Genomic DNA, 26018 nt, shown 5'->3' with positions numbered 1-26018 from the left:
TAATTGATTACGTGTTTGTTTTTTAAATAATTACTCCAATTGCCTCTCTTATTTGTAATTCCCCCAACATATGGTATCATTCCTTGTTCAATGTTTTAAGTTACACAGTAGAACCTCAAATGATATGATCCAATGTAGTATGTGAATGCCACTAATTAAGTAAAAATAGTTGAACTAACTTTGAACCAATCAACAAAAAATGGAAAATCAACATTAAATTCGGCTTTGGGAGAAAGAAAACAAGCAGCTACAGTTGTGGTGGAACAAAGATTTTATGTCAAAACAAATAGAAATACATATAAATAAAAATGATTACAAAACAAATATTAAAAATTATAACTTTTATATATACACAATATTTTTATCTAATAGATATAAAAATCTAAATTATTTATTTTAAAGGAAACAAATCCCTTTTTTAATTAAAAATGAAAAATGTATATAAAAGCACCCACATATGCGAGTTTGAATGTGCGGAAAAAACGAAATAGTTGTAAAATTAAGGAACAAAATGATGCACCATGCGTACACGAACAATGGAAGAATATACTCTTTTGGTTCATCGGTCTTGGTCGAACCCCATTTTTTGGACCAGATGCTCGTTTGAGCTTTTGGGCTCTTATACCATATCAATATTCACGGGATTCCATCTCAAAACCAATTGACAATGAGAGAGATTGTCCATGTCTATTACAAACCATTGTTAGGTCCCTTTTCTTTTCGATGTGGGATCGTTAACACAAACAAGCTAGCCAACTAGGTAAACAAAAGTACCAACTCTCACTTTCCTTTCTTTGAATAGCTCTCCTCGCGATAGAATGAGCACAAAAATTGGCCTCCCTCCCCACTTTTACAAATGATGTTATTCCGCAAGAATCGTTCAAACCTTGGATTTCCTTCACCAACCATCAATTGCCACTTATTTATAGGTAATTGGACAAGCATGATGTGTAGGAATTTGGACACTAAGGATCATTATGTACTAGACACATGGAGCTATTGGGGAATACCACATGGACGAAGAGCATTAAGCACCTTTTAATTTTAACATATTTCATATATACTATGAGCATCTAAGGGTGAGTTTTATATACTTTAATTAAAAATATTGTAGTGCCTAAAAGCTCTAATAAAGAAATTTAAATTGGATTCGAATTTAAAAATAGGGGAGCAGCTATGTAACTGCTCTACCTAAAATCTCTCCACTCAAAGCATGACTTATTTTAAGTTTTTTTTGTTAAACCATGCTAGTATATGTTATGAACAGTCGGTCCGGTTCAACCGAGGCTGTTTTTAATGTTGGTCCGACCGGTTCATCAAGTTCACTGTAGTTCGACATTATAAAGCGATTTGCTTTTTATGAGGTTTGATCCATTGACCTCTAACTTGGAAAATATGCCCTCTGTCACCTTTGCAAATCATCTAATTGTAACATGTTGTTCTGTTTTATTGCTTAAAAATAATATGTTTTTCTTTTGTTTCCTAGATGATTTTGTCCTAATTTTGTGTGTGTCATAATCACCTTCGTGATTTATTTTTCTATATTTGTTACAAAAAATATGGCAAGGATGATAAAGACACCAAAGGTCCCTAGGACAAAAGTTAGGAGGGCGTAGTGAATAAGATGATAGAAGACTTATCCCTTATAAATGTTGAACCAAGTCATGCATTGGATTTAATATACTTAGTCCAGTATATAATCCAAGTTAAGAATCAGCTTCAAATGATTATTTGAGAAGGAGGTTTACTAATAGATGATCAAAGACTGAGTGTCTTAAGATCACTATTATCTCTCGAGTGCCTTAAAACCTTCTTAGATAATGTCTGGAGTCGACACAGTGGAGGTGACCTTTACGAAATAGTGACCAAAGCTTTTGCCTATGAGCTCAGTATACGAGCTGCTTTGGAAAGGCAGAAGGCCCCAGTCTATGGAGAAAGGATCCGTCTCAATCGAAACAAACGTGGAGTGATTGTTTGCAACCATAAAATTCCAATAGTTCTTTACGAAATTTTTAAAAATTCATTTCCTGTTCGTCGGATGCAATTGTAAATGTTTTCATGTACATGTTTATGTATGTATTGTTGCTGATATATATACTAAATAAAAAAATTGTGCCCGTTTTCGGGGTTTTACTATGGGCATTTGAATGATGATGGTGTCTCATTATTCTCGTATACTTTTTTTGGTAAAGTATTTGTTTATTTTACAATGTGATAGGTTTGTCTATAATTATTTGGTTTAAATATTGATGATGATTTGAAAACTTAGTGAAATTTCGACTCGATGTTGAACAAAATAATTATGATAAAATTTATTTGAAAATTGTAAAATATTAAGGGGTAATGTGTTATGCATTTGAATTGATATATGTGCTAATATGGCCTGTAGACTCTAAAAATATGGCATCTACTTCAAAAAATATAATTGCTAAATTGAACAAAGGGGAGAAACTTAATGGGGATAATTATGAGATTTGGGCCATGAAAATCCAGTATGTACTGGAATCTAATGGGACCTAGAAGTGTTAAGTAACGTGTTAACTGAGCCTGAGGAGGGTAATAGTGCTCAACATAGGAGGGACAAAGAGGTTTATGACGCTTGGAAGAAGAAAAACTCACTTGCTCGCATAATTTTACTTAGCAGCATGGACAACGATGTCATGTGTGAGTTTCGCTCTTATGACATTGCCCAAGACATGTGGGAAGCGTTACAATTAAAATTTGGTGGGACCTCTGTCACCAAAGTTAGGCAACTTCCTTTAAGTTTGATACTTATAAAAAAATGCTCTAATCATAATATGAGACAACATATGAGGAAGATGTCTAATATGATTAGTGAGCTGATAGAAGCTGGTCATGTCCTGACTGATGAACAACAAGTTCAAGCTACTATTCGATCTCTTCCCCAAAATTGGGAACACATTAAGGTGCATCTTACTCATAATGAGGGAATTTTAACTTTTACTGATGTGTCACGTCATCTTGAATCGAAAGAAGATCGTATAGAGGCAACAAGGCCTGATAACGCTGAAGCCTATATGGCTGGCCCTAGTTCACATGGGAACAAAGGGCACAAGCGTAAACATCAGGGAGGTTTTAAAGGGAAAGGAGACCACAAGAATAAGAAACCCAAGCAAGGTCAGAATAACAAAGGTAAGGCGAAACATCCCATGGTTCGTCCTAAAAACAAGAAAGCATATATCAAATGCTACAATTGTCACCAGAAGGATCACTATGCTCGCGAGTGTACTGAACCCAATAAGGTACAAACTTTCAAGACATTTAAGATTTGTTCTTTCACTTATGAAAGTTGAAAGTTGTGTTTCTAGCTCTGTCTTTTTTACTGCCTCTCATCCTTTATGGACTGTAGACTTAGGAGCAACTGACCACGTAGCTAAATATCATGGGGTGTATGTGGAATGTCGTCGAATTCCATTAGGAGCTAGGTGGCTGTATGTAGGAAACAATGCTCGAGTGCCTGTAAAGGGCATTGGTTCCTGCAAGTTGAACATGCGGAATGGACGCACTCTACTTCTGCATGATGTGTTGTATGCACCTGATATTCGGTTAAATTTGCTTTCGGTTACTGTCCTTCTTAAACTTGGTTACACTTTTACTATGACTCGGAACTCGTTAACTCTATCTTTGAACAACATACATTATGGTTATGGTTTTATTGTACTGGATGTTGCTGAAACGATATCTTACAATTCTGCAAGTTTTTCCTTTATAATATCATCTGTTGATGCCAATGTTGACATGACTATGTGGCATGCTAGATTAGGTCATATAGGTCAACATAGAATGGTTAGATTGGCTAAGAAAGGTTTATTAGGTCAAATCGACAAAATAGAATTACCTTTATGTGAAAGCTGTCTAACGGGAAAAATGGCAAGAAAACCATTTGGTAAGGGAACTAGGGCTGAAACTTCATTGCAATTAATTCATTCTGATATTTGTAGACCCATGAGTATAAAGGCTAGACATGGAAGTGAATATTTTATCACTTTCGTAGATGATTTCACACGTTATGGTCATGTTTATTTAATTTCCCACAAGTCTGAAGCATTAGAATGTTTTAGAAAATTTGTAAACTCAGTGGAGAATCAATTAGATAAAAAGGTTAACGCCTTAAGAACTAACCGAGGGCGTGAATATCTATCTAATAAGTTTAGCCAACTATGTGACGAAAAGAGTATAGTAAGGCAGCTAACTACTCCTCGAACACCACAACAGAATGAAGTAGCTGAAAGAAGAAATAGAACTTAGGTCAATGATGGTGCGAGCGAAAGTGCCAATCACTTTTTGGGGTGATGCTCTATTGACCGCTGCTTATATCCTTAATCATGTGCCTTCCAAATCTGTTGCTTTCACATCCTATGAGTTATGGACTGGTAGAAAACCCGACCTTAGTGGTCTAAGGCCATGGGGTTGTACTGCTTATGTACATGAGTCATCATATCCACATGGAAAATTAGGTCCAAGAGGTAAAAAGAGTATATTTATAAGATACTCGGAACACTCAAAGGGGTATGTGTTCAATTGTGAACAAGAAAGTGGTAGTATAACTGAATTTGAATCATAAGATGCTACTTTCTTGGAGAATGATTTTCCAAGGAGAGATGAGATTAGTGATGAAATATCCCTATTTGAAACTTATAATCAGAATGATTTGCTTTCATCAAATCTATCGTGGGATAATCTCAGTACTGTATCAACATTATCTCATCCAAGTGGGAGATATCTAAATACTACGTGTGATTTGGACGAACCACAAACCACTCGTGACTCAATTGATCAGTTGTCACGTGATTCAATGGAATCAACACGTGAACAATCAACAGAACCACAAATAAGACTTAGTAATCGTGGTAGAATACCGAAACGTCGTTTTGACGATGAAATTTATATGATTACACTTGATGATGATGAAGAGCCAAGAAGTGTTCAGGAAGCTCTTCGATGTCCCAATAGAGAGAAATGGATGAAAGCAATGAAATAAGAAATGGAATAAGAAATGGAGTCAATGAAAGTTAATAATGTTTGAGAGTTAGTCGATCTCCCAAAAGGACGCAAAGCAATTGGTAACAAATGGATTCTTAAGATTAAGCGCAAGGCTGATGTCTCTATTGACAGATATAAAGCCAGACTAGTAGCAAAAGGATTCACACAATAGGAAGGAATAGACTATGATGAGACTTTCTCGCCTGTTGTGAGGTTTACCTCTATTAGACTAATTATAGCCATAGTAGCCGGTTTAGATTTGGAATTACATCAAATGGATGTAAAAACAGCATTTCTAAATGGTGAATTAGAAGAAGAAATTTACATTAAGTAGCCCATCGGTTTTGTTAACGAAGGACAAGAAGATAAAATATATGTTGGATTTTATGCCCTAAACTCGTGGTTTGTAAACATAAAACAAATATTCATCCAATAAAGTTGTTATTGATATAACTGCATTAACCCAAATCCAATAAACTAACATTCAAGGTTATATCATGTAACTGGAACAGTATATAACAGATATATAAGTATATATTTAATATACAACGTATATATTTGATATACGGTGTATATAAATACAGTATATATTCGATATACAGGTGGATAATGTTTCAGTAGTAACCTAAAGGGTCTATAGTATATGGATAAAATTGAGTACCTTATCCTGGTAACACTATGGATACGGCTCACTTTGTAATAGTTACAAATGACTTGATCAAGGTCGTTCGTGTGGATACATGTGAGTGAGGTATCCTATACAATGAGTTTGTATAAGACCGGACCACGAAATAATTAATCTTTAACTGTAACACCATTAGCTAATAGATTAATATTTCAATAGGATGATCAGGTAACTGGATCTCAATCTTGAGTGAGTTTGGAGCTTCTGATCTGTAGGTCTATTAGGTCTCATTGCTTGCTCGTAAAGGATAGTTAAGAACAATTAGTTTTTAAAAGAATTTGAATTGTTCAAATTAGTTAAAGAGAATTAATGTTAGTTGTATGAGATGCAATTAATATAATGTATGTTGATACATTATAATATAAAGTTAATTTTGAATTGGATTCAAAATTATGAGAGAGATGGATATTAGAATTTGATTCTAATATAGTTGATTAATTTAAGTTTAATTTAATTAAATATGATTTAATTAAATTAATGAGATATATTAATTTGGTTAAATTAAATTATATTAAATTAAATTAATAATTCCTTTTTGTAATTAATTAAATTAGATTTAATTAATTATTGTTTTAATTAAAATTGTTCAAATTGTTTTAATTGTTTTAATGGTGAGAAGTGGGGAGGTTTCCCCACTTCCCACCTTTAATGGTGGGAAGTGGGAGAGTGTGTGACTTCCCCACCACTCTTCCTCCCTAAGGATTTCCCTTTTCTTTCGTCCCGGTTCCACAGTTGTTGAGTTTCTGAAACTCCAAACGAGAAATCTGTCTCTTAATCTCTCGATCTCCCTTTCAATTATAAGACGGTTCCACAAATCGAGTTCTTAAGATCCAGAGGATAGCGAGGAAGACTTTGTGGTAGCGTTGATGTCTTCATTGAAGGGTTGTCTTCGAAGGTATGTATCACTAACTTCCCTATTACTAATGCTTATGTCTTTTCTTTGTTGTAATTCTAAGACAAGATCGAAGCACACACGTTCGCGCGCTTCCGCTGCAAGATCCAATCCCTTCAGTATGTAAATTAATGAGGTCAATTTATGGCCTTAAACAATCTTCGAGACAGTGGTACATGATTTCACCAAGTAATCATCTTATATGATTTTCATATGATCGATGAGGACTACTGCGTGTATGTCAAAACAAACAAATATAAGTTTGTGATTCTTTCACTATATGTGGATGATATATTGTTGGCTAGAAAGGATAAGGAGTATGTGTTAGCCATTAAGGAATGGTTATCCTCAAACTTTCAAATGAAAGATATGAGTAAGACAGCTTATATACTTGGAGTCAAGATTGAAAGAGATCACTCCAAAAGGATGTTAGCCTTGTCACAAGGCTAATACATCCAGAAAATTCTTGAAAGGTATAATATGCAAGACTGCAAACCTATTGACACTCCTATCACAAAAGGCAAAAATTTGAGTCAAAGAATGTGTCGTATGACTCTTGAGGAAATAGAGCTCATGAGAAAAGTTCCTTACCATAGTGAAGCCTCATGTATGCTATGATGTGTACGAGACTAGATATCTGCTTTGTCGTTAGCATGGTAAGCAGATACCAGTCAAACCTTGGCCAACCCCATTGGAAGGCTGTTAAGAGAATACTTCGGTATCTCAAAGGCAGTATGAATTATTCGCTGTGCTACCAAGGAAACAATTCGGAATTAAAAGGCTGTTCGAACGCTGATTGGGGAGGAGATATGGATTAAAGGAAATCTACGTCGAGATATGTCTTTTTACTCAATAATAGAGCAATATCTTGGAGTAGCAAGGAACAAACTTGTATAGCCTTGTCTACAATGGAAGCTGAATTTATGGCACTTTCAGCGACGGTACAAGAAGCAGTATGGCTTAAGAGATTCTCAAGTCATTTGGGATTTAAAGAAAGTGCGCATGACTCAGTATTGGTAAACTGTGATAGTCAGGCTACTATAGCTTTCACGAATATCCCAAATATCACTCTAAGACAAAGCACATAGATATCAAATACAATTTTTTTAGAGATATGATTGCACAAAAGAAAGTAAATGTGCAATATATATCAACGAACAACATGGTTGCGGACCCCTTTACTAAGCCTATTCCTAGAGATGTATTTAATAGCCACATTAAATATTTAGGATTGCAAAGGCTTTAAGTTTGTATTTCTGAACAAATTGTATTGTGTATTTTAAACTATGGAATAAAGTTTTGTACTTTACTATGCATACACACAAAATGTTTAGTACATTTAATGAGAAGTATGTCGAACAGTAGATTGGCTCTCTCACACGAGCAATCGCTTCTATGACTTGTGTGTCAGTTAGAAATGAGATAATTTTAAGCATTTTTATTGTTGTAGTAGTACAATAAAAATGAGATATCGCCTTGATATGAGAGCAAGTGCTAGCTTAAAATGAGATATCGCCTTGATATTTGATCAAGATGAGATCATATTATGATCAAATGTGACAAATCTCATTATTCACCTTAAATTGTCTTTGAATGCTAGATGGAAGTCCTGTTATCATTAGTTGATAAATTATTAAGGTAGAGTTGAGAACTCAAGTTAGATATTAAGTATATATGAACTATCATCTGTACAGTATTTGGCTGAGACATACGCTCTAACGGCAAAGAGTAAAATACTGTAACACGTGTTTCATACCACGTGTTCACTATTTGACCACCAAGGGTAGTAGAAGTTAACTGTGAGACCCGTGAGATTAAGAAATCTCCACAAGCACCCTTATGACCTTTTTGGCTAAATTTTGGAAGTTCTATTGCAATGTTAGTTTTCTTAGGAAGGTTGCCAATGGTCATGAATGATTCGATCTAATGGGACCTAAAAAGAACGCAATTGTTTGGGAATGGAAATCTTTTAGGAAATGGAGGATCATTTCGAGTGTCACATTATAATGTATTCACAGGTCGACCAATTATATTTTTGTAATATAATTGTGAATACACACATATATGAAATTAATATTTCAAAAGAGATCTTGAGTTGTGATAAATGTGACTAAATGTCTCTAGGGCACTTCATACTGAATCTACTCACTTATTTAAGTTACTTTACATACTTAATAGTTGTAAAGTGACTCGCTCTCAAAATTAAAGTATGACGGTCACACGACCTGTTTTTATTGTATGATTTTTAGTGCTGGTGAACTGGAATGTGTTTCCTGTTTTTGAGACATTAACAGAGTCCCATAAGAAGATGAGACATAGTTTTTGTGTGGTTCACCCATAATGAAAGTACATTGTGTGCGAGTGGGAGATGTAGATTTTAATAAATAAATTCAAATTGAATTTGAATTTCAAAATAGGGGAGAAGTTATGAAACTGCTTCTCCCCTAAAATCTCTCCACTCTCTCTCACTGAGTGTATGTTACACGGGAGAATTTTCCTGGAAAACAGAGGGAGTTTCCTGTAAAAAACACAGAGAAAGAACCGAGTTGGATTGTCTCAAAATTCTTCACCATTTGAAGAATTCAGGCGGTGAATCGTGATATTTTTCCGTTCGTGATTAATCTCCGACCGTGACTTGGTTTTCGTGGATTCCGCTGCGACACTACAAGAGGTTAGTATCTTATCGAACGAAAACCAACACATCACTTGAGCATTTTTCAAAGGTTGTTATAGCTATACATGTTGTGCTATCTTCGTATAATAATATTGGAAGATTAGATGTAATGCCCCAGGCCCAGGATTCGGAATCCGGATTTAGCCCTAATCGACCCGGCATTCCTCTGTGACTTGGTTGCGGCACCGTCTAGTTCTGAACTACTTTTGTCCTCACTCACATGCTTCTAGTAAAGCAACTAGAAGGTCACCCAGCTGAAGATTGCTCCAAGTCAAGCACGCTTAACTTTAGAGTTCTTATGATTGAACTACCGAAAAGAAGGTGCACTTTGTTAGTATAGATAGTGACTATCAATTATTTTAAGCCTTTCTTGACCACGCTTCCATGATCTCAGGGATCCCTCTCATTCGGATGTGGTATCGGTTCATTCATGTACCCCTCTTTTCTACTCGGATGTCACATGTTCTGTAATGCTTCCAAAGGCATTCACCCCTGTGCGACTTACCATGATTCCTTCATACAGGAAATCTAGTATAACTAGAAGCTGACTCCACTTGTTGCACGGACTGCTGACTACCAGAAGGTTTTATATACTGGCTCAAGTTACTCATAATCTGTTGTGGAAAATTTACATTCGCTCTAAAGTTTTCGACTCCCGAAATCTCGGTTTAAAACTCCCTCGACTCGACACCCCATCAACTGGATCTGTCGTTCCAGAAAAAGTAGCCGTCCCTAAAGCTTTGAGTAGCTCAATCTTGAAGCTTTAGAATCGTAGGCCTGAGGTGTTACATTAGACAAGTCACATGTTCCACGAATGTACTATGTCATTGATCTTAGTCATACACATACTCGACTCGCCTCATGTACTGCAAGAATTTCAGCATGATTTGGTGAAGTGATTGTGATGGTCTGTTTCACCAATTGTCATGATATAGCAGTTCCTCCATATGTAAACAAATTACCTGTTTCAGATCTAGCTTTGTGTGGATCAGATAAATATCCAACATCTGCATAACCAACTATATCAAAATTTGATTTGTTTGAATAAAACAAACTCATATCAATTGTTCCTTGAAGATAACGAAGTATATGCTTAACTCAATTCCAATGTCTTTTTGTAGAAGAAGCACTATATCTGGCTAATAAATTAACTGAAAATGCTATATCTAGTCTTGTATTATTAGCAAGATACGTAAGTGCACCAATTGCACTAAGATATGGTACTTCAGGACCAATAAGTTCTTCATTATCTTCTTGAGGTCAAAATATATCCTTCTTCACATTAAGTAAACGAACTTCCATAGAATGTTCAATAAATGTGATTTGCCCATTTAAAATATTTTTAAAATTTTTCCCTGTATAAGTTGATTGATGCACAAATATCACATCTATTAAATGCCAATTTGTAAGCCATGACAAAATTTTGTTTTTCTGAGATCGTTCAACTCAAATTCATTCCCAAGATATCTCATAGCATTTGAAAGCTCTCCAGGAGTTCCAATTATATTAAAGTCATCAACATGTACAGTTATAATAGCAAATCACGACTGTGATTTCTTTATAAAAACACAAGAACAAATGGGATTATTTTGATATCTTTCTTTCAACAAATATCCACTAAAATGATTGTACCACATTCATCCTGATTGTTTTAATCCATATAATAATCTCTGTAATTTTATCTAATATAATGTTGGGATAATAAAGCCAAAACAGATTACTCGTGTCCTACGAGAGAAATAATTTTTCAACGCTACTACCAATTCCTACAAGGAGTAGGATATTATTGTCTTATAAGGATTACAATATTTTTCCTATAAGGATTGAGATATTTGACCTCTTATAAATAGAACCCTTTTGTTAAGGGTTCATTAGTACAGAATACAAATAAGAGAGACTTGAGTGGTTGTGGGCAGTGTGTGAAAAAAAATGAATTTGTATTTCGTGGGTTTAGTGAGGGTATTTTCAATTGTGTAATCCTAGGTATACATTGTTAGGGTACTTAGAAGCAAGATAGTAATATCTTGAGTGAGATCTCCATTATAACATTTTCAACTATAGTTTAACTTGTCTTTTGTAGAAGACTGGACGTAGTCCCAAGATAGGGGCGAACCAGTATAATCTCTGTGGTGTTAAGCTTTTCTATCTCTATCTCTTATTCCTTTGTAATTGTTACTTACTTATCTGCTTTTAGCCTGTGGAAGGGAAAAATCAAATATTTCCTGTTTGAAGAACTTACAAGAGGATCGATTTATCTTTTTTTTTCCCAACAATTGGTATCAGAGCGTTTGGTTCAGAGATCATGGGATCAGAAGAGAAGTCAGATTTTGAAGGAATCATGAAGTTTGATGGGGCCAATTTCGGATATTGGAAGATGTAGATTAAGGATTACTTAACCTACAAGAAGTTGAGTAAAGCTTTAAAGGAACGACCAGCAGGGATGAAAGATGAAGATTGGGTAGAGACGAATGAACAGGCAGTTACCTTTATAAGATTGTGTTTGTCGATGAATGTGTCAAGTCTCGTAGCAAACGAAACGACAGCAATAGATCTGATGAAAGCACTGGAGAATAGGTACGAGAAACTCTAAGCTAATAATAAGGTATATCTTGTAAGGAGATTCTTTAACATTCAAATGGAAGAGAATACTTCTGTCAATTCCCACATAAATGAGGATACAAAATTAATCAATCAATTGGAATCAGTTAAGATTACTTTTAGTGACGAAGTGAATGCTATTCAGTTGCTAACATCTTTACCTGAAAATTGGGAAACGATGAAGACAGTAGTGTCCAATTCGTTAGGAGACAAATCTTTGAAATTTTCAGAAACTTTTGATGCGGCAATTGCTGAAGAAATTCGCCGAAAGAGAAGTGGAAAATAATCTACTTCCAAACAAGACTTAGCATTGGTTGTCGAAAAAGGTAAAGAGAAGGTTGCGTCTGATGACAGGTAGCAAAAGCATAGTAAGAGGGATTGAAAAAGAGATGCTGAATGTTTTCATTGCCCCAAAAAAAGCCATATCAAGAAAAATTGTAGAATATTAAAAGAGGATCTGAAAAGGTACATGGCTGAATCAAATGCAGTTGTAGACGATGCCCTCGTCTGTGTTGAAAGCAACACAAAAACATGAAACCATTAATCGGAGTGTGTAATAGACAGTGCAGCTTCAGTACACATATCTTCAAATAGAAGATTATTCACATCATTCAGAAGAGGCAATTGCAGCCACGTGAGGATGGGGAATGGAAGACTTTCCAATACTAAAGGGGTTGGAAATATACGATTGAAGACCGATAGTGGGACTGAGTTATTACTGCGAGATGTCAAGTATGTACCCAGTATCAGAATGAACCTTATCTCTACAGGTAAGTTGGACGATGATGGTTATCAGAGTTTGGTGGGAACCAGGAAGCTCACCAAATGATCCAAGTTGGTGGCAGTTGGCCATAGAAGATCTACTGTTTACACATCGCAGTTGAATGTTGCCAGAGGATCATTGAAACAGTGGATGCAAGTTGCAGATGGTGTCCAAAGAGGTAGGACTAAACCAGCAATAAAGACAACTAGAACAGATCAGGAGGATCTGCCATCAATTCAGGAACAGCAATTGGGAAGTCAAAAAACGAGAACAGGTTCCTTAGGTTGTTAGGGATTATCTCCAGTTGTCAGACGGATGGGTGAATTGATGAAGTCGCGTCAGCGAACAGTTGCATCAGAGAAGATGAACCCAATCGGTGCTGAGGTAAAGAATGGAGTTTCAATTCTGGCAACAGGCTTGAATAGAGTTGTCAAGTCATCAGTGGGAAGTTCTTTCTTTAAGAATCAATGTTTGAGAATGAAGAAGGAAGCTTCAGATATCACCACTTAGTTTGAGTGGGAGCACGTGGCTGTGTTTCTCGACCTCAGGGCAAAGACATATGAGACCAGTGATTGCTGATATTTTTAAACTTGCAGGAGAAGGCTTGAAGATTTTTTCAAGAAGATCAGAAGTTGTTGCAGAAGAAGCCTAGGAGTTTTCCAAGATTATCAGAAACTGTTGTTGCAGTGGGAGGCAAGATCGATGTTTTGTCTCCAAGTGGGAGATTGTTGGGATAATAAAGCCAAAACAGATGACCCGTGTCGTACGAGAAAAAGAATTTTTCAACACTACTACCAATTCCTACATGGAGTAGGATATTATTGTCTTATAAGGATTACAATATTGATTTCCTATAAGGATTGAGATATTTGACCTCTTATAAATAGAACCCTTTTGTCAAGGGTTCATTATCACAGAATCCAAATAAGAGAGACTTGAGTGGGTGTGGGCAGTGTGTAAAAAAAAGGTGTTTGTATCTCGTGGGTTTAGTGAGGGTATTTTCAATTGTGTAATTCTAGGTAGCCATTGTTAGAGTACTTAGAAGCAAGATAGTAATATGTTGAGTGAGGTCTCCATTGTAATATTCCCAACTATAGTTTAGCCTGTTTTTTCGTAAAAGACTGGACGTAGTCCCAAGATAGGGACGTAGTCCCTGTGGTGTTAAGCTTTTCTATCCCTATCTCTTATTCATTTGTTATTGTTACTTACTTATCTGCTTTTAGACTGTGGAAGGGGAAAATCAAATAGTTCATGTTTCAAGAACTTACAAGAGGATCGATTTATTTTTTTTTTCCGCAACATATAATTCCCCGAGAACTTGGATTATATGTTTCGAGTATCTTAGGGTGTGTTTGGTTGGTGATCTGAAAACATGAATTTGAAAACAAGGGATTCAATGAAAACAGGGGTTGTATTCTATGAATCCAGTGTTTTCAAGAATGTGTTTGGTACCATATTCAGAAATTGAATCTGGATTTAAGGATTTGTTGAAACTGTGTTTGGTATTGTATTCACTATTTTCAAATATGTGTTTGGTAGCAAATTCAGAAATTGAATATGGATTTAAGAATTTATTGAAATGGTATTTGGTAATGTACTCAAAAATAAAATAGGTCACACGATAATATTTTGGTTGGATTTGAAAATTTATTGATAAATATATATCATATTTTAATTGTATAATTTATTTAATTAAATAATTAAAATTAGCTTTTTTAAAAAAAATTTAATTATTATAAAAAAATTATAATTTATAAAAATAAAATGAATGCATAACCCCTACATGTCGTATTCCAAAAAAAAAAAAAACCGTCAAACTGGATCCCGTGTTTTCAAAATTTTGGGATATGATATCTGAAAAGGTTGATAATAACTTTTAGTTGTTTTCAGATTTTTGGCTTTTTGAATTCAAGTTTTTGGATTTTGTTTTCAAATTTGGGCCTACCAAACATAAACCCATTGTATCCATCTTATCCCTTGTTTTTCAAAACATAAAACTGGATCCAAATCTCCTACCAAACAGGGCCTTAAATTCTTCGGGGATTTTCATATAAACATCCTTAAGATGCATATCAAGACTTTCAAAAACAGTCAGACCAATTAAATATCTTAGCGTAATTGTATCAACCACCGGAGAACATGTCTCTTTGTAATCAATACCAGGTATTTGCAAAAAAAACTTTGTGCAACTAGTCTTGTTTTATATCTTGTGACCTTATTATTTTCATTTCTTTTTCTTACAAATACTCATTTGTATCTGGAAAAAACTTCGCTCCTTAACATTAAGGAGCATTGTGCTCCTTACCCTCATGTTGGTCCCATAATAGAAAGACAAGTGTTGACTATTCCTTTTTCTAATTATTTTACTAAAACTCAGAGTCTCATCAAAATCTCTTTTAGTTTTCTAAAAAAGTGTTGGACGATTCTTCTCTTTTTTTTCCTCTCTCCCTACACCTTCTCACCTCTTTCTTTATCCCTTTTATTTGTTCCCATTTTTTTCTCAACTTATGCAACACCTTAACTTCTTTCTTTTCTCTTTTTGTCTTTTTATTTTCCATCTTAAATATAGCTTAAGTTTACAGCATAAAAAAATACATCTTCACAATTTAAAGGTATATTCATAGTTTTAAATGACTGCCGAAAAGTCGCCCCCATTTAAAATTAGAAGAAAATAAGACGCGAAATGAAATAATAGAAGAGAAAAAAACAATAAATATTAAGCGACTTCTTGGCAATCATTTAAAACTATGAAAAATAAAAAGCAAGAAATGTATACATATATGTACCTTTAAATTGTTGAGATGTATTTTTTATACTGTAAACTTAAGTTGTATTAAGTTGGAAAAAAAAATAGACAAAAAAGAGAGAAGAAGGAGGTTACAATGTTGCATAAGTTGAGAAAAAATGGAGACGAATAATGAAAACAGAGATGAAGGCATGCTGCAGGGCTGTTGGTCGAGAGAGCAGCGCCACAGCTGCCTTATAACGTCGTGGTGTCGTCGCGAAATTGAAAAAAAAAAAGCGTGCACGAGTCTTTTTGATGTTGTGGTGTTCACAGCGTCAACATCTCAACACTGCGACATTTTATAAACGGATTGTTTTCTTTTACGTTAGGTTTTTTCAAGTGGCACAAATTAGAGGTGTGGGAGGCAATTTTAAGGCAGTAGAGAAGTGATCGAGTTCTCGGGTTGTAGTGCGTCGTCGACAACTTGTTCTCGAGTCTATTGGTGAGGTTTATTCTTGTATTCTTAGGCTCGTATTATTGTATTATATTACCTAAAAAACTAGGTGGTATTTGTTGAGGCATCTAGAGAGAGTATTGAGGGATATTGTATGCCCATTGTATTATTCCAATCATAGTAAAACTCGCACATCGCAGAAGACTGGACATAGCCATAGTTGGTGAACCAGTATAAATCTCTTGTGTTGTTTATTGTGCTTCCTCATATTTCCTTTATTGTGGTGTTTGGATATTGGGATTCGCTGAATAACTGTGGAATGGGAAAATGGTTCGTAGTTAGATTATTGATTGAGGTGAACTCGGGCTATAAGCTATTTTGTTGTCGAATAGTTGTTTGGGATTTTGAATTTGAAATAATAGATAGAGCGTGACTGTACATTTGTCACAAGTAATAAAATGGAATGAGTACGCCGAGTATCAATCCATAGAGACTAATGAAGCCTTTTTTTAATAAAAATAATATTGATTGGCGACTTTGCAATTGTTTTTAAGGTGACAAATATCAAGAATTGTGTTGCTTTTGGTGCTTAAAAACTCAATGGAATAAACTCAACCTAGTTACTTCAAGTTAGCTAAAAATACACAAAATTTTTCCAACTAGGCGCCAAACACCTCTTATATTTTTCTCGGTTCTGCTTCGCCATCTTCTTATGTCTAAGTGATTTTTGAAGGTATAAACTCATTCCTAATATGTCGATGTTTGCTTAGAACATTAATCAATCAAATTAATCATTTCTTTAAAAACAACTTTTAATAATAAAAGAAGAGAGAAACACCTTTTGACTTGCTGGATTTTTAAAAACTTTAGCTAATCATCCATAACCAAGCTTAGGAAAACAAGTTTAGCTCATAATTTTAGAGAGAAAACAGAATTGAACGATGTTTTAAATGAAAGACATGATTTAAAGAAGAATAGAATAAAAACAAGTTGTAACCCAAAAGACCCTTACTCGTTCTCTTTCAAGATTTGCGAGACAATACTCGATCGATTCCACAAAATTGTGTGATTGCAAACTTCATAGAAAAATAGAATGGAGATGAAGATTAATAAACTTGCTGGAATTAAATTTAAATGGAGTTCAAAACTTACAACTGATAAGTAACAAGCCGAAAACTAAGCATAAACTTGAAATAAAACAAGTCTTGAAAATAACAAAACTAAAAAAAAAAACGAAATAGGTTGAGAGCAAAGTGTAGAAAGCTTGAAATAATCACTTGGATGATGAATGAAGTGAAGGAGGTTACTCAATTTATAGGCAACTTCAAGGTGGTTAAGGAGTTGAGTTTTTCGTGGAGAGATCCCTTCAAAACTTCTTCAACTTAATTTGTTATTGACTTGACATCTTTCTTTACATGGATGACACATGGAGGGATTAGGAGAAGTCAAATACATCAAAATGTTTGTTTCACATTGGATAAGGCATCAGACACCTAGCTCAGCAATTTCCTGCACAAAATCATAGTTTTTGTTATAAATCAACTCTAAATGTTATAAAAATGTCCTATATGCATGTACACATTTCCAAAATTAAGGATCAAAAGTAATAGTTGAAATATACACATTTCCAGAATTAAGGATCGAAACAAAGGAAATCAATAGTAGCGAGTAATTTTTTCCCAACATTTATACCATTTAACTTTACTACTATTACTATTTGCAGAAGAGAAATTAGAAGTTGAAATAGATTGTTGACCGTTGCAGAAGGAGAATGATGCTAAATAGAAGAGCCTGAGGGAGTGCTATGCTAAGAGTGTGATTTTTTTCAAGTACAACATGTGGGGGTGGTGATTCGAATTTACGACTTCTTAATCAAAGATAAGTACCTTAATTAATTGAACTAGGCTCGAGTTGGCATGCTGAGGGTGATTGAATTCAATTTATGGAGAATCTTAATGTGATTGTCATATCTTTAGTTTGTTATTATCCTATCCTCTAATAAAATTCAAAATATGTATAAGAAAAAAAAAAGATAGGTTAGCAATTTATCTCTCTAAATTGAGATTTTTTTAGAGTAAAAGATAAGAGATAAAAGATACAGCCTGAGATTAGATAATGTATCCATTCTTACTTGTTTTCCTCGAAACAGGGATGAAGCTCAAAATTTTGTAGTAATTTTAAGAATGAGATAATTATTAACTTGAGAGGGAATCTCAATATCCTTATCTGTTTTGCTTAGTTTGCTGAGTTTGCTTAGGAGGTAACATCTAGTCATGATATAAGTGAAGTATCAAGACGAAGTGGATATCTTCCAGCGGATTACACAAAATGAATACTGGAGTTATAAGAAGCAACCATCACATTATCAATTCTTTTAACATGATTGCTTTTTATTTATCTTGACACAAAGTTTGTGTTTGGCCTAAAAAAACATGACAAGACTCATATTGTACAATTGGAGTAATCAATGTAAGTGAATCGATCACTACCTTTCAAATGAAATTTTTTTCTTAAAAGCGGTTCTCATGCTCATAAGTAGTCCTTTAACTTGCATATGAATAATAAATTAGATGATGTATGTTATGATCTAAAAATTTTTTATTGTCATACTAAAAATGATAAATTTTTTATTCTTAAGTTTGGATTTGGTTTCTATTTGGTTTTAAGTTTAAAAAACCACCGCTTTTGGTTTTTGGTCTCTTAGATTTAAACTTAGTTTCTATTTAGTCGTTAAGTTTCGAAAGTGACATATTTGGTCCCTGAAGTTTGAATTTAGTTTTTAATTGGTTTTTGAGGTTTGAGGTTGGTTTCTAATTGATCCCTGAAGTTTGAATTTAGTTTTTAATTGATCTTTGAGGTTTAAGTTTGGTTTCTAATTGATCCCTGAAGTTTGAGTTTGGTTTTTAATTGGTCCCTAAATTGAGTCGACCAAACCTCAAAGTTTGAATTTAGTTTTTAATTGGTTTTGAGGTTTGAGGTTGGTTTCTAATTGATCCCTGAAGTTTGAGTTTGGTTTTGAATTGATCTTTGAGGTTTGAGTTTGGTTTCTAATTGATCCTTGAAGTTTGAGTTTGGTTTTTAATTGGTTCCTAAATTCAGTTGACCATTAATTAACTTGACGAAATGATGATGTGACAGTTAACATATATTCTACTTAGGCAAAAGCGAACTAAGGATGTCATTATGTTAACTAACAATCAATTTAACTTAGACACCAATTAGAAACTAAATTCAAACTTTAGAGACCAATTAAAAACTAAATTCATATTTTAGGGACCAAAGATGTCACTTTTGAAACTTCACTAAAATCTCACGCGAAAAAAATGATGTTTTTTAAATTTAATGACCAACCAGGGCCCAAACCTGAAGGATCAAAATACATCTCTTTTTATTATTATTATAACAGATGTAGGTAATTGATGTACATGAACTCCCCACATTTATACTACTCTACAATAAATAAATAAATATAGATAGTTTTATTAAAAAAAAATATATATATATATAGATAGTTAGTTATTTTAGTACAATCAATTGGGGTATGTAAGTTTGAACCTCCGACTTAAAAAAAGAAGTTGGTGTCAATTACCACTAAACTACACTCACGCAGTGGATTTGAACTTCAGAGGACTAAATTCGAAATATTCTAGAATTGAAATAAAGTTTTGTCTTTCTGAAATTATAATAAAAGATAAACATTCTTAATTCTGTACATCAATTATTTTGATTTTTCGTTATTCTTGTTAGGAAGGTAGGATAATTATACGTGTTATTTCAGCGGATAAGAAAGTGGATAACAGAGATTTAGAAGTACTAAAAAAACAGACTTAGTTAGAAGAGAGAAAGAGAGAGAAAAAAGAAAAGCGGAGCCATGTCAAACGCTTCCAGAGTACAAAGTACAAGCCTTTTTCTTCACAATAATTCTGCAAAAATTTTGCTAAAAAGATCTTCCGCGACGAAACTTAATCGTCGGCAAATGGGTTCTTTATTTTTACAAAACCCTACTTTTCCTTTCGATTATGCACCAATCTTCTTCAGTTTTCTCTTCGCATTTGCCGCCTCCAACTCCGATTCACTGCCACAACATCTATGTTCACTTGAAAAGGTTAGTTTTTTTCTTGTTTTGGATTTCTTTACCTCCTCCTACGTAGTTCTTTCTTGGCTTTGAATTTCTCATTCTTCTGGGCTGATTTACTGACCTGTTGATTCTGCATTCCCCCAAAATGGCTGGCTTTGATTATTGAGATTGGGATTTGAGAGGCTTCGTTTACTTATTTTTGTGGTGTCTTTGTTATAAACTGAAACAGTGGTTGGGAATTTGTGGCTTTTTTGTATGAACAACAATATTTGATTTGATTTTCATGATCTCACTAATGTGCTTTTGGGAAATTTCTTTTTTTTTTTTTTACTTGTTAGCTTGGAGATTGGAACTTCTACATATTCAAATCACAAGCAACTTTGCCTTGGTTTGAAATTAAAAGAGAATGAATAGAGATTGGATGAAACTTCAAAATAGACAGTGCAAAGTGTATGTAGATGGTGTTAACTCCTTTCTAGAGGTGGCTAAAAATACTCTCAATGCACAAGGAAAGACAAGATGTCCATGTACGTACTGTATGAATTCTTTTTATGGTGATATTACAAGTATAGAACATCACTTGTACATGCGTGGAATATCCCCTACATACAACCTATGGATTTTTCATGGAGAGGAACCTGAAGCATTTGTGTCACCTTGCTTTAAGCAGACATCTCTTGTTAATAAGGAGACGGTTGTGCCACCTCACTCTGAACCAGGTCCTTCTTCAGTAAACAAAAAAAACAGTTGTATGACCTCACTGTGAACCGACATATTCTGTTAACAAAGAAAAAAATGATCTACAAGGTCCAATATTGGATGATGATAATGGCAATGAGTTGTCTGCAGGTATTAATGAGCGAGGTACAAAAAGTACATTTGAGGATGTATTAGGTGAAGCACGAAAGCAATTATATCCTGGATGTTCACAATATTCAAAGTTCACATTTTTAGTCAAATTGATGCATCTGAAGGTTTTAAATAATTGGAGTAATAAATCGTTTTGCATGGTGCTACAACTTTTAAGAGCAGCATTTCCTGATGGTGCAAATTTTCCACATTCATATCATGATGCTAATAAGAGGCTGCTTGAGATGGGGTTGGGATATAATCTAATCCATGCTTGTAAGCATGATTGTGTTCTATTTTGGAAAGAGTTTGAAAAATGTGAGCATTGTCCAATGTGCGGAGAATCTCGATATAATGTCAATGATGGCAAGGGTAGAAAGCTTCCACATAAGGTGTTATACCATTTTCCGTTGATTCCGAGGTTGAAAAAATTGTTTTTATTAAAAGATATAGCTCATGAAATGAGGTGGCATAAAGATAAACATGTTGAGTTAGATGGAGTCCTAAGACATCCCGCTGATGCTGAAGAATGGAAACACTTTGATAAAGAATTTCCTTGGTTTGCTTTAGATCCTCGAAATGTTCGATTATCACTAGCTTTAGATGGTTTTAACCCATTTGGAAATACAAGTCCATATTGTATGTGGCCAGTCGTACTAGTCCCGTACAACTTACCACCTTGGAAATGCATGAAAGATAATTTTTTCTTCATGTCATTGCTTATTCCCGATCCCCAATCTCCTGGTAAAGAAGTCGATATATACTTGCAACCATTGATTGCAGAGTTGGAACAATTATGGACAGTTGGTGTAGGTGCTTTTGATAGTAGCAAGCATGAGTACTTCCAATTACATGCAGCTTTGTTATGGACAATTAGTGATCTTCCAATCTATGGTGACTTATCTGGCTGGAATACTAAAGGATACAAAGCATGCCCTATGTGTAATGAAGATACAATTTCAATGAAGTTGAGAGAGAAAGTTTGCTTTACAGGGCACCGTTGTTATCTACCTATAGATCATGTTTGGCGTAGAAGCAAGCAGCATGATGGCAATGAAGAACATAGGTTAGGACCTTAGAACTGGAGAGGAGATCTTACAGCAAGTAAAGGCTATAAGGTTCTCAAGATTTGGTAAAAATCCTTCCAAACAAGAGAAGTATTTTCTTTCAACTTCCATATTGGTCAAAACTCATGCTACGTCATAAGTTAGATGTTATCTCTGTTGAAAGAAGTATATGTGATAACTTGTTAAACACTTTGTTAGACATGGATGGGAAGACCACTGATACTTTATTGGCACGTTTAGATCTAGAGGACTTAGAAGTACGAAAAGAGCTACATATTCAGAAAAATGGGGACAAATATTTAAAACCACATGCTTCATACACGTTAGCTGCTAATGAGAGGGTGAACTTTTGCAAGTTCTTAAGATCGGTTAAATTTCCCTTTGGGTTTCCTTCACGTATATCGCAATGTGTGAATGTTAGAGAAGGAACAATTTCGGGATTAGAAAGCTATGATTTTCATATACTATTACATCGGCTTCTCCCAATCGGTATTCTTACATATTTACAAGATCAAATATGCACAACAATTACAGAGATGTCTATCTTCTTTCGGAAGTTATGTGCAAAAACAATACAATCTCAAGACTTGGACAAGTTACAAGATGAAATTGTTAAGATATTGTGCAAGTTTGAAAAGTTATTTCCTCCTACTTTTTTATGAAGCAAAAATGGTAGGGCCTGTACGTTACAGTTGTATGTATCCCATTGGACAAAGCTTGAACAATTTGAAGCAATATGTCAAGGATAAAACGGATCCTGAAGTTCCACTGCAGAGGCATATATTGTGAATGAATCGTTAAAGTTTTGTTCCACGTATCTTCAAGGAAAGGAAACAGGATCGAATAGGTGTGAATATGATAATGACTCATGTGACAGAAACAAGAATAGTGGTGAACTATCAGTGTTTGGGCAAAATGCTCGTCTTATAGGAGAACCAAAATCACGACAATTATCTCAAAAAGAGATGGAATTAGCACATTGGTACATTTTGAGTCACTGTGATGAATCAAAACCATATTTGAAGTATGTCTCTATCTTTCAACTACTCGTTAATTGTATAACTATTTTACATTAGCACATTTACAACCTTGTAACATTCTTTTCATAGGCGACATGCAGGAACACTTGAACCGAAAGGCGCAAATGATATTCATACAATGCAAGAATTACAATTTCCGAATTGGATCAAAAACCAACTAAGCAAACTTATTACTCTCACCAGTTTATTTTATAAATACAAGTGTCAGTAATAGTTTTTACCAATTATCTATATAGGCTCAAACTTTACATCAGGAAGGCAACATATCTGACGAGTTGCATACACTTGCAATTGGTCCAGATCGCTGTGCAAATTCATATAGTGGGTGCACAGTTAATGGATTGCGTTTCCATACCAAAGATCACGATCATGGTCAAACCATTCAAAATAGTGGAATATCATTGCCTGCCTTCCATGGAAAACTTGAAGTTCACTTGTACGGCATATTATGTGAGGTGTTAGAATTACATTATAGAAACAAACGTGTGTTGCTCCTCAAATGTGAATGGTTTGACACAAATCAAAGGAAAAGTAATATTCGTAATGAGAAAGGTTTCGTCTCTATCAATATTTCCCGTAGATGGTACGAAGATCAACCTTTCATTCTTGTCAATGAAGCAGAACAAGTTTTTTATGTTGATGATTAAAAATTTGGAATGAATTGGAAAGTGGTACAGTTTGTGCAACCTAGACATTTATGGGACATTCCAGAGATTGAGAATGATGAAGAGGATATTGAAGATCAATCAAGTGAACCTTGGGATCTTGTTATAACACGTAATATGTTTATAAACGGGAGTATGGAGTTCGGTTACTTGAATAGAGCTGATGTCAAGCCTACTGTAGTTGAAGGAAATGTCATGGGATTGAAATTGAATATGCTTGATGATTCAACAACCAATTTGGAGTTAAGTGAAGATGATGATTCACTCCCTGCTTCTAATTCTGACTCATTTGATGCATTAAATTCTCACGACACAGATGGTGAACAAGTATGTGAGTTGTTAATAAAAGTTTTTCATCTTTATTATGTTTTTTAATATCATTTAATCTTTATTGTAATTTCAGGAAGGTGGAATCTGGTCGTCATAGCCTATGCAACTCTGTCCTAGATAAGAGAATAATTGATTCATACACCTCTCAAGAGATTTTCAAGTAAATATCTACTTTTTACATGTAACTTTCCTGTCGTAATTGTATTAGTTTAGGCTTTTTATTCTTAAAAGAGATGGTGGAGAGAACCATCATGGGTGGCTCGTTGGTCTAGAGGGGCTAGGTTTAATTGGGAGGGAATGAGTTCAAACCTCATGATGACCACCTATCTATCTGTGAGATTAATCGAGGTGCGGGCAAGCTGGCTTGGACACTCACGGATATAAAAAAGAAAAAAAAAAAAAGGGATGGTGGAGAGAAGAGGATCTAAATGAGTTGATACCTCAATATTAAGGGATAATTATAGGGGATCTGCAAATGAAAGTTCGAAAAGAGTTTTGCCATTCGATAAATATTAGGGGCATCCCAGGAATATGGCTTTCAAATTAAGTTCTGGGGTAGGAAAAGTTTTGAAAGGGTGGGAGAGTTAAAGTTTTGTAGTCTATTGTTGTACTGAAATCATGGTTTCTTTTACCTCCTGCATTTGCTTTCATCTTTTGTAGGTTTGTATGAAGAAAAGAAATTGAAATGCTGACAACCTGCCTTCAAGTTTTTGGTCGTTAACTATAACTGTGAAACTTTGGATCTGTTAGAGCACATTTTGAGGCATTCTCAAGGCAGATTTAGAATTGTATGCATTTTGAAGGCTTTGTTTTGGTACTTAGAATTGAATGCTTTTGTGAACTTTTGTAGGCTTTTTGAAAGTCTGTTAGTGTAAACATTCTGAAGGCATATTTAGAACTTTAGACATTTTGAAGGCTTCTTTTTGCTTCTCAACATTATGAAGTTTAAGTTCTTATAGTTGTAATGTTTATTTATGAATGATTTGCATTATGATGTTGAGACTTTTTATTTCTTTGTGTGGATTATTATATGGATTTCATGATGTTTATTTTCTTTTTGACTGCTATGGTAAAGAGGGAAGGGAATTGGGAACACTTTGGAATTGGATCTATGGGGGCGTTAATGGAATTACTCACAAAAAGAAAAAAAAAAAAAGGAGTAAATTTAGTTTAAATTTTGTAACAATTTGAATGGAATTTATGGGGAGTTAATGGAATTACAAACAAAAAGAAAAAAAAAGTAAATATAGTTTAAACTTCGTAACAATTTGAATTTGAATTAAATTAATGGGGGAGTTGATGGAATTACTCACAACAAGAAAAAAATCCCTTGCAACTTAAAAGACATTTTTTATGAATTGTTGAAAATTTTAAACTATGAAAGACTAAACCATTACAAATTTTAAAATTATAGAGACTGAATTATTGTATAGGAACATGAATTAAATTGTTACAATTCATTGAAAAAAAAAATGATAGGTTAACTATAAGTTTAGTCCATGAAACGTATGAAGTTAAAGTTGAAGTTTCATATTTGATAGGTTCATAAACTTCTAATTTGTATCTGATAGGTCATTGAATTATTCAACGTTGTAAAAAATCCACCAATCTATTAAATAAAAATATAAAAATTTTCAGATTCAATTTAATGTCTTATAGACTCGTTAATTTTAAAAATTTGCGAACATGGAAGAGACCTAATAAACACAAAATTAAAAATTTAAATACTTATTAAACTAGACATTATAGTAGACAAACTTTTCACCATTAAGTATCTACCTTTACTATATAATATATAATAACTTTTAAAAATATCATATTTGCAATCCATCTATTTTTTTCCTAAAAAGAGTGATAAAAAAATAACAAAACAATGAATGGGAAAAGCCATGTTTATTATTGAGAATTTGAAAGGGTGGAGATCTAAAAAGGATGAAAAAAGAGAGTGAAAACGTTTTAATTATTGTTAGTCATAATCAATTATTAGATAAATAATTAAGTAAAATCATTACACATTTAATTGTAAGTTACATAATCTTATTACATTCCCATCATAAATTAATCACATTATTTTGTTTCCTAAGTACTATATTTTACACTCTATAAACCCCATATTATATTATTTCATGATCACAAAAGCTTTTTGAGCATCTTATCATCCATGGTCGATTCATCATATCCAATTTCTTTCTTA

General features: G+C 34.1%; 1 protein-coding gene across 4 annotated transcripts; it reads left to right on the top strand.

Moving 5' to 3' along the window:
- The first annotated feature begins 19599 nt into the window (after positions 1-19599).
- On the top strand, positions 19600-24833 carry LOC111023993 (uncharacterized). Of its 4 annotated transcripts, none has more exons than XM_088120213.1 (5): positions 19600-19900; positions 20212-22813; positions 22899-23821; positions 23898-23984; positions 24485-24833. In XM_088120213.1, exon 2 carries the CDS (start codon positions 20836-20838, stop codon positions 21799-21801), a length of 966 nt encoding a protein of 321 aa, XP_087976339.1. In that variant the 5' UTR covers positions 19600-19900; positions 20212-20835; the 3' UTR covers positions 21802-22813; positions 22899-23821; positions 23898-23984; positions 24485-24833. The 4 variants fall into 4 exon arrangements, 3 of the variants coding, with proteins under 3 accessions (XP_087976339.1, XP_087976340.1, XP_087976341.1); XM_088120214.1 differs by having other exon boundaries at positions 19616-19900; XR_015789042.1 differs by lacking the exon at positions 20212-22813 and having other exon boundaries at positions 19613-19900; positions 23066-23821.
- Positions 24834-26018: the final 1185 nt, after the last annotated feature.

The sequence above is a fragment of the Momordica charantia genome, assembly GCF_013281855.1.
Source record: "Momordica charantia cultivar OHB3-1 chromosome 11 unlocalized genomic scaffold, Mcharantia_2.0 BLBB01000011.1, whole genome shotgun sequence".
Lineage (NCBI taxonomy): Eukaryota > Viridiplantae > Streptophyta > Magnoliopsida > Cucurbitales > Cucurbitaceae > Momordica > Momordica charantia.
Note: the sequence above shows the minus strand (reverse complement) of the source record. Positions and strands in the feature narration are given on the sequence as shown.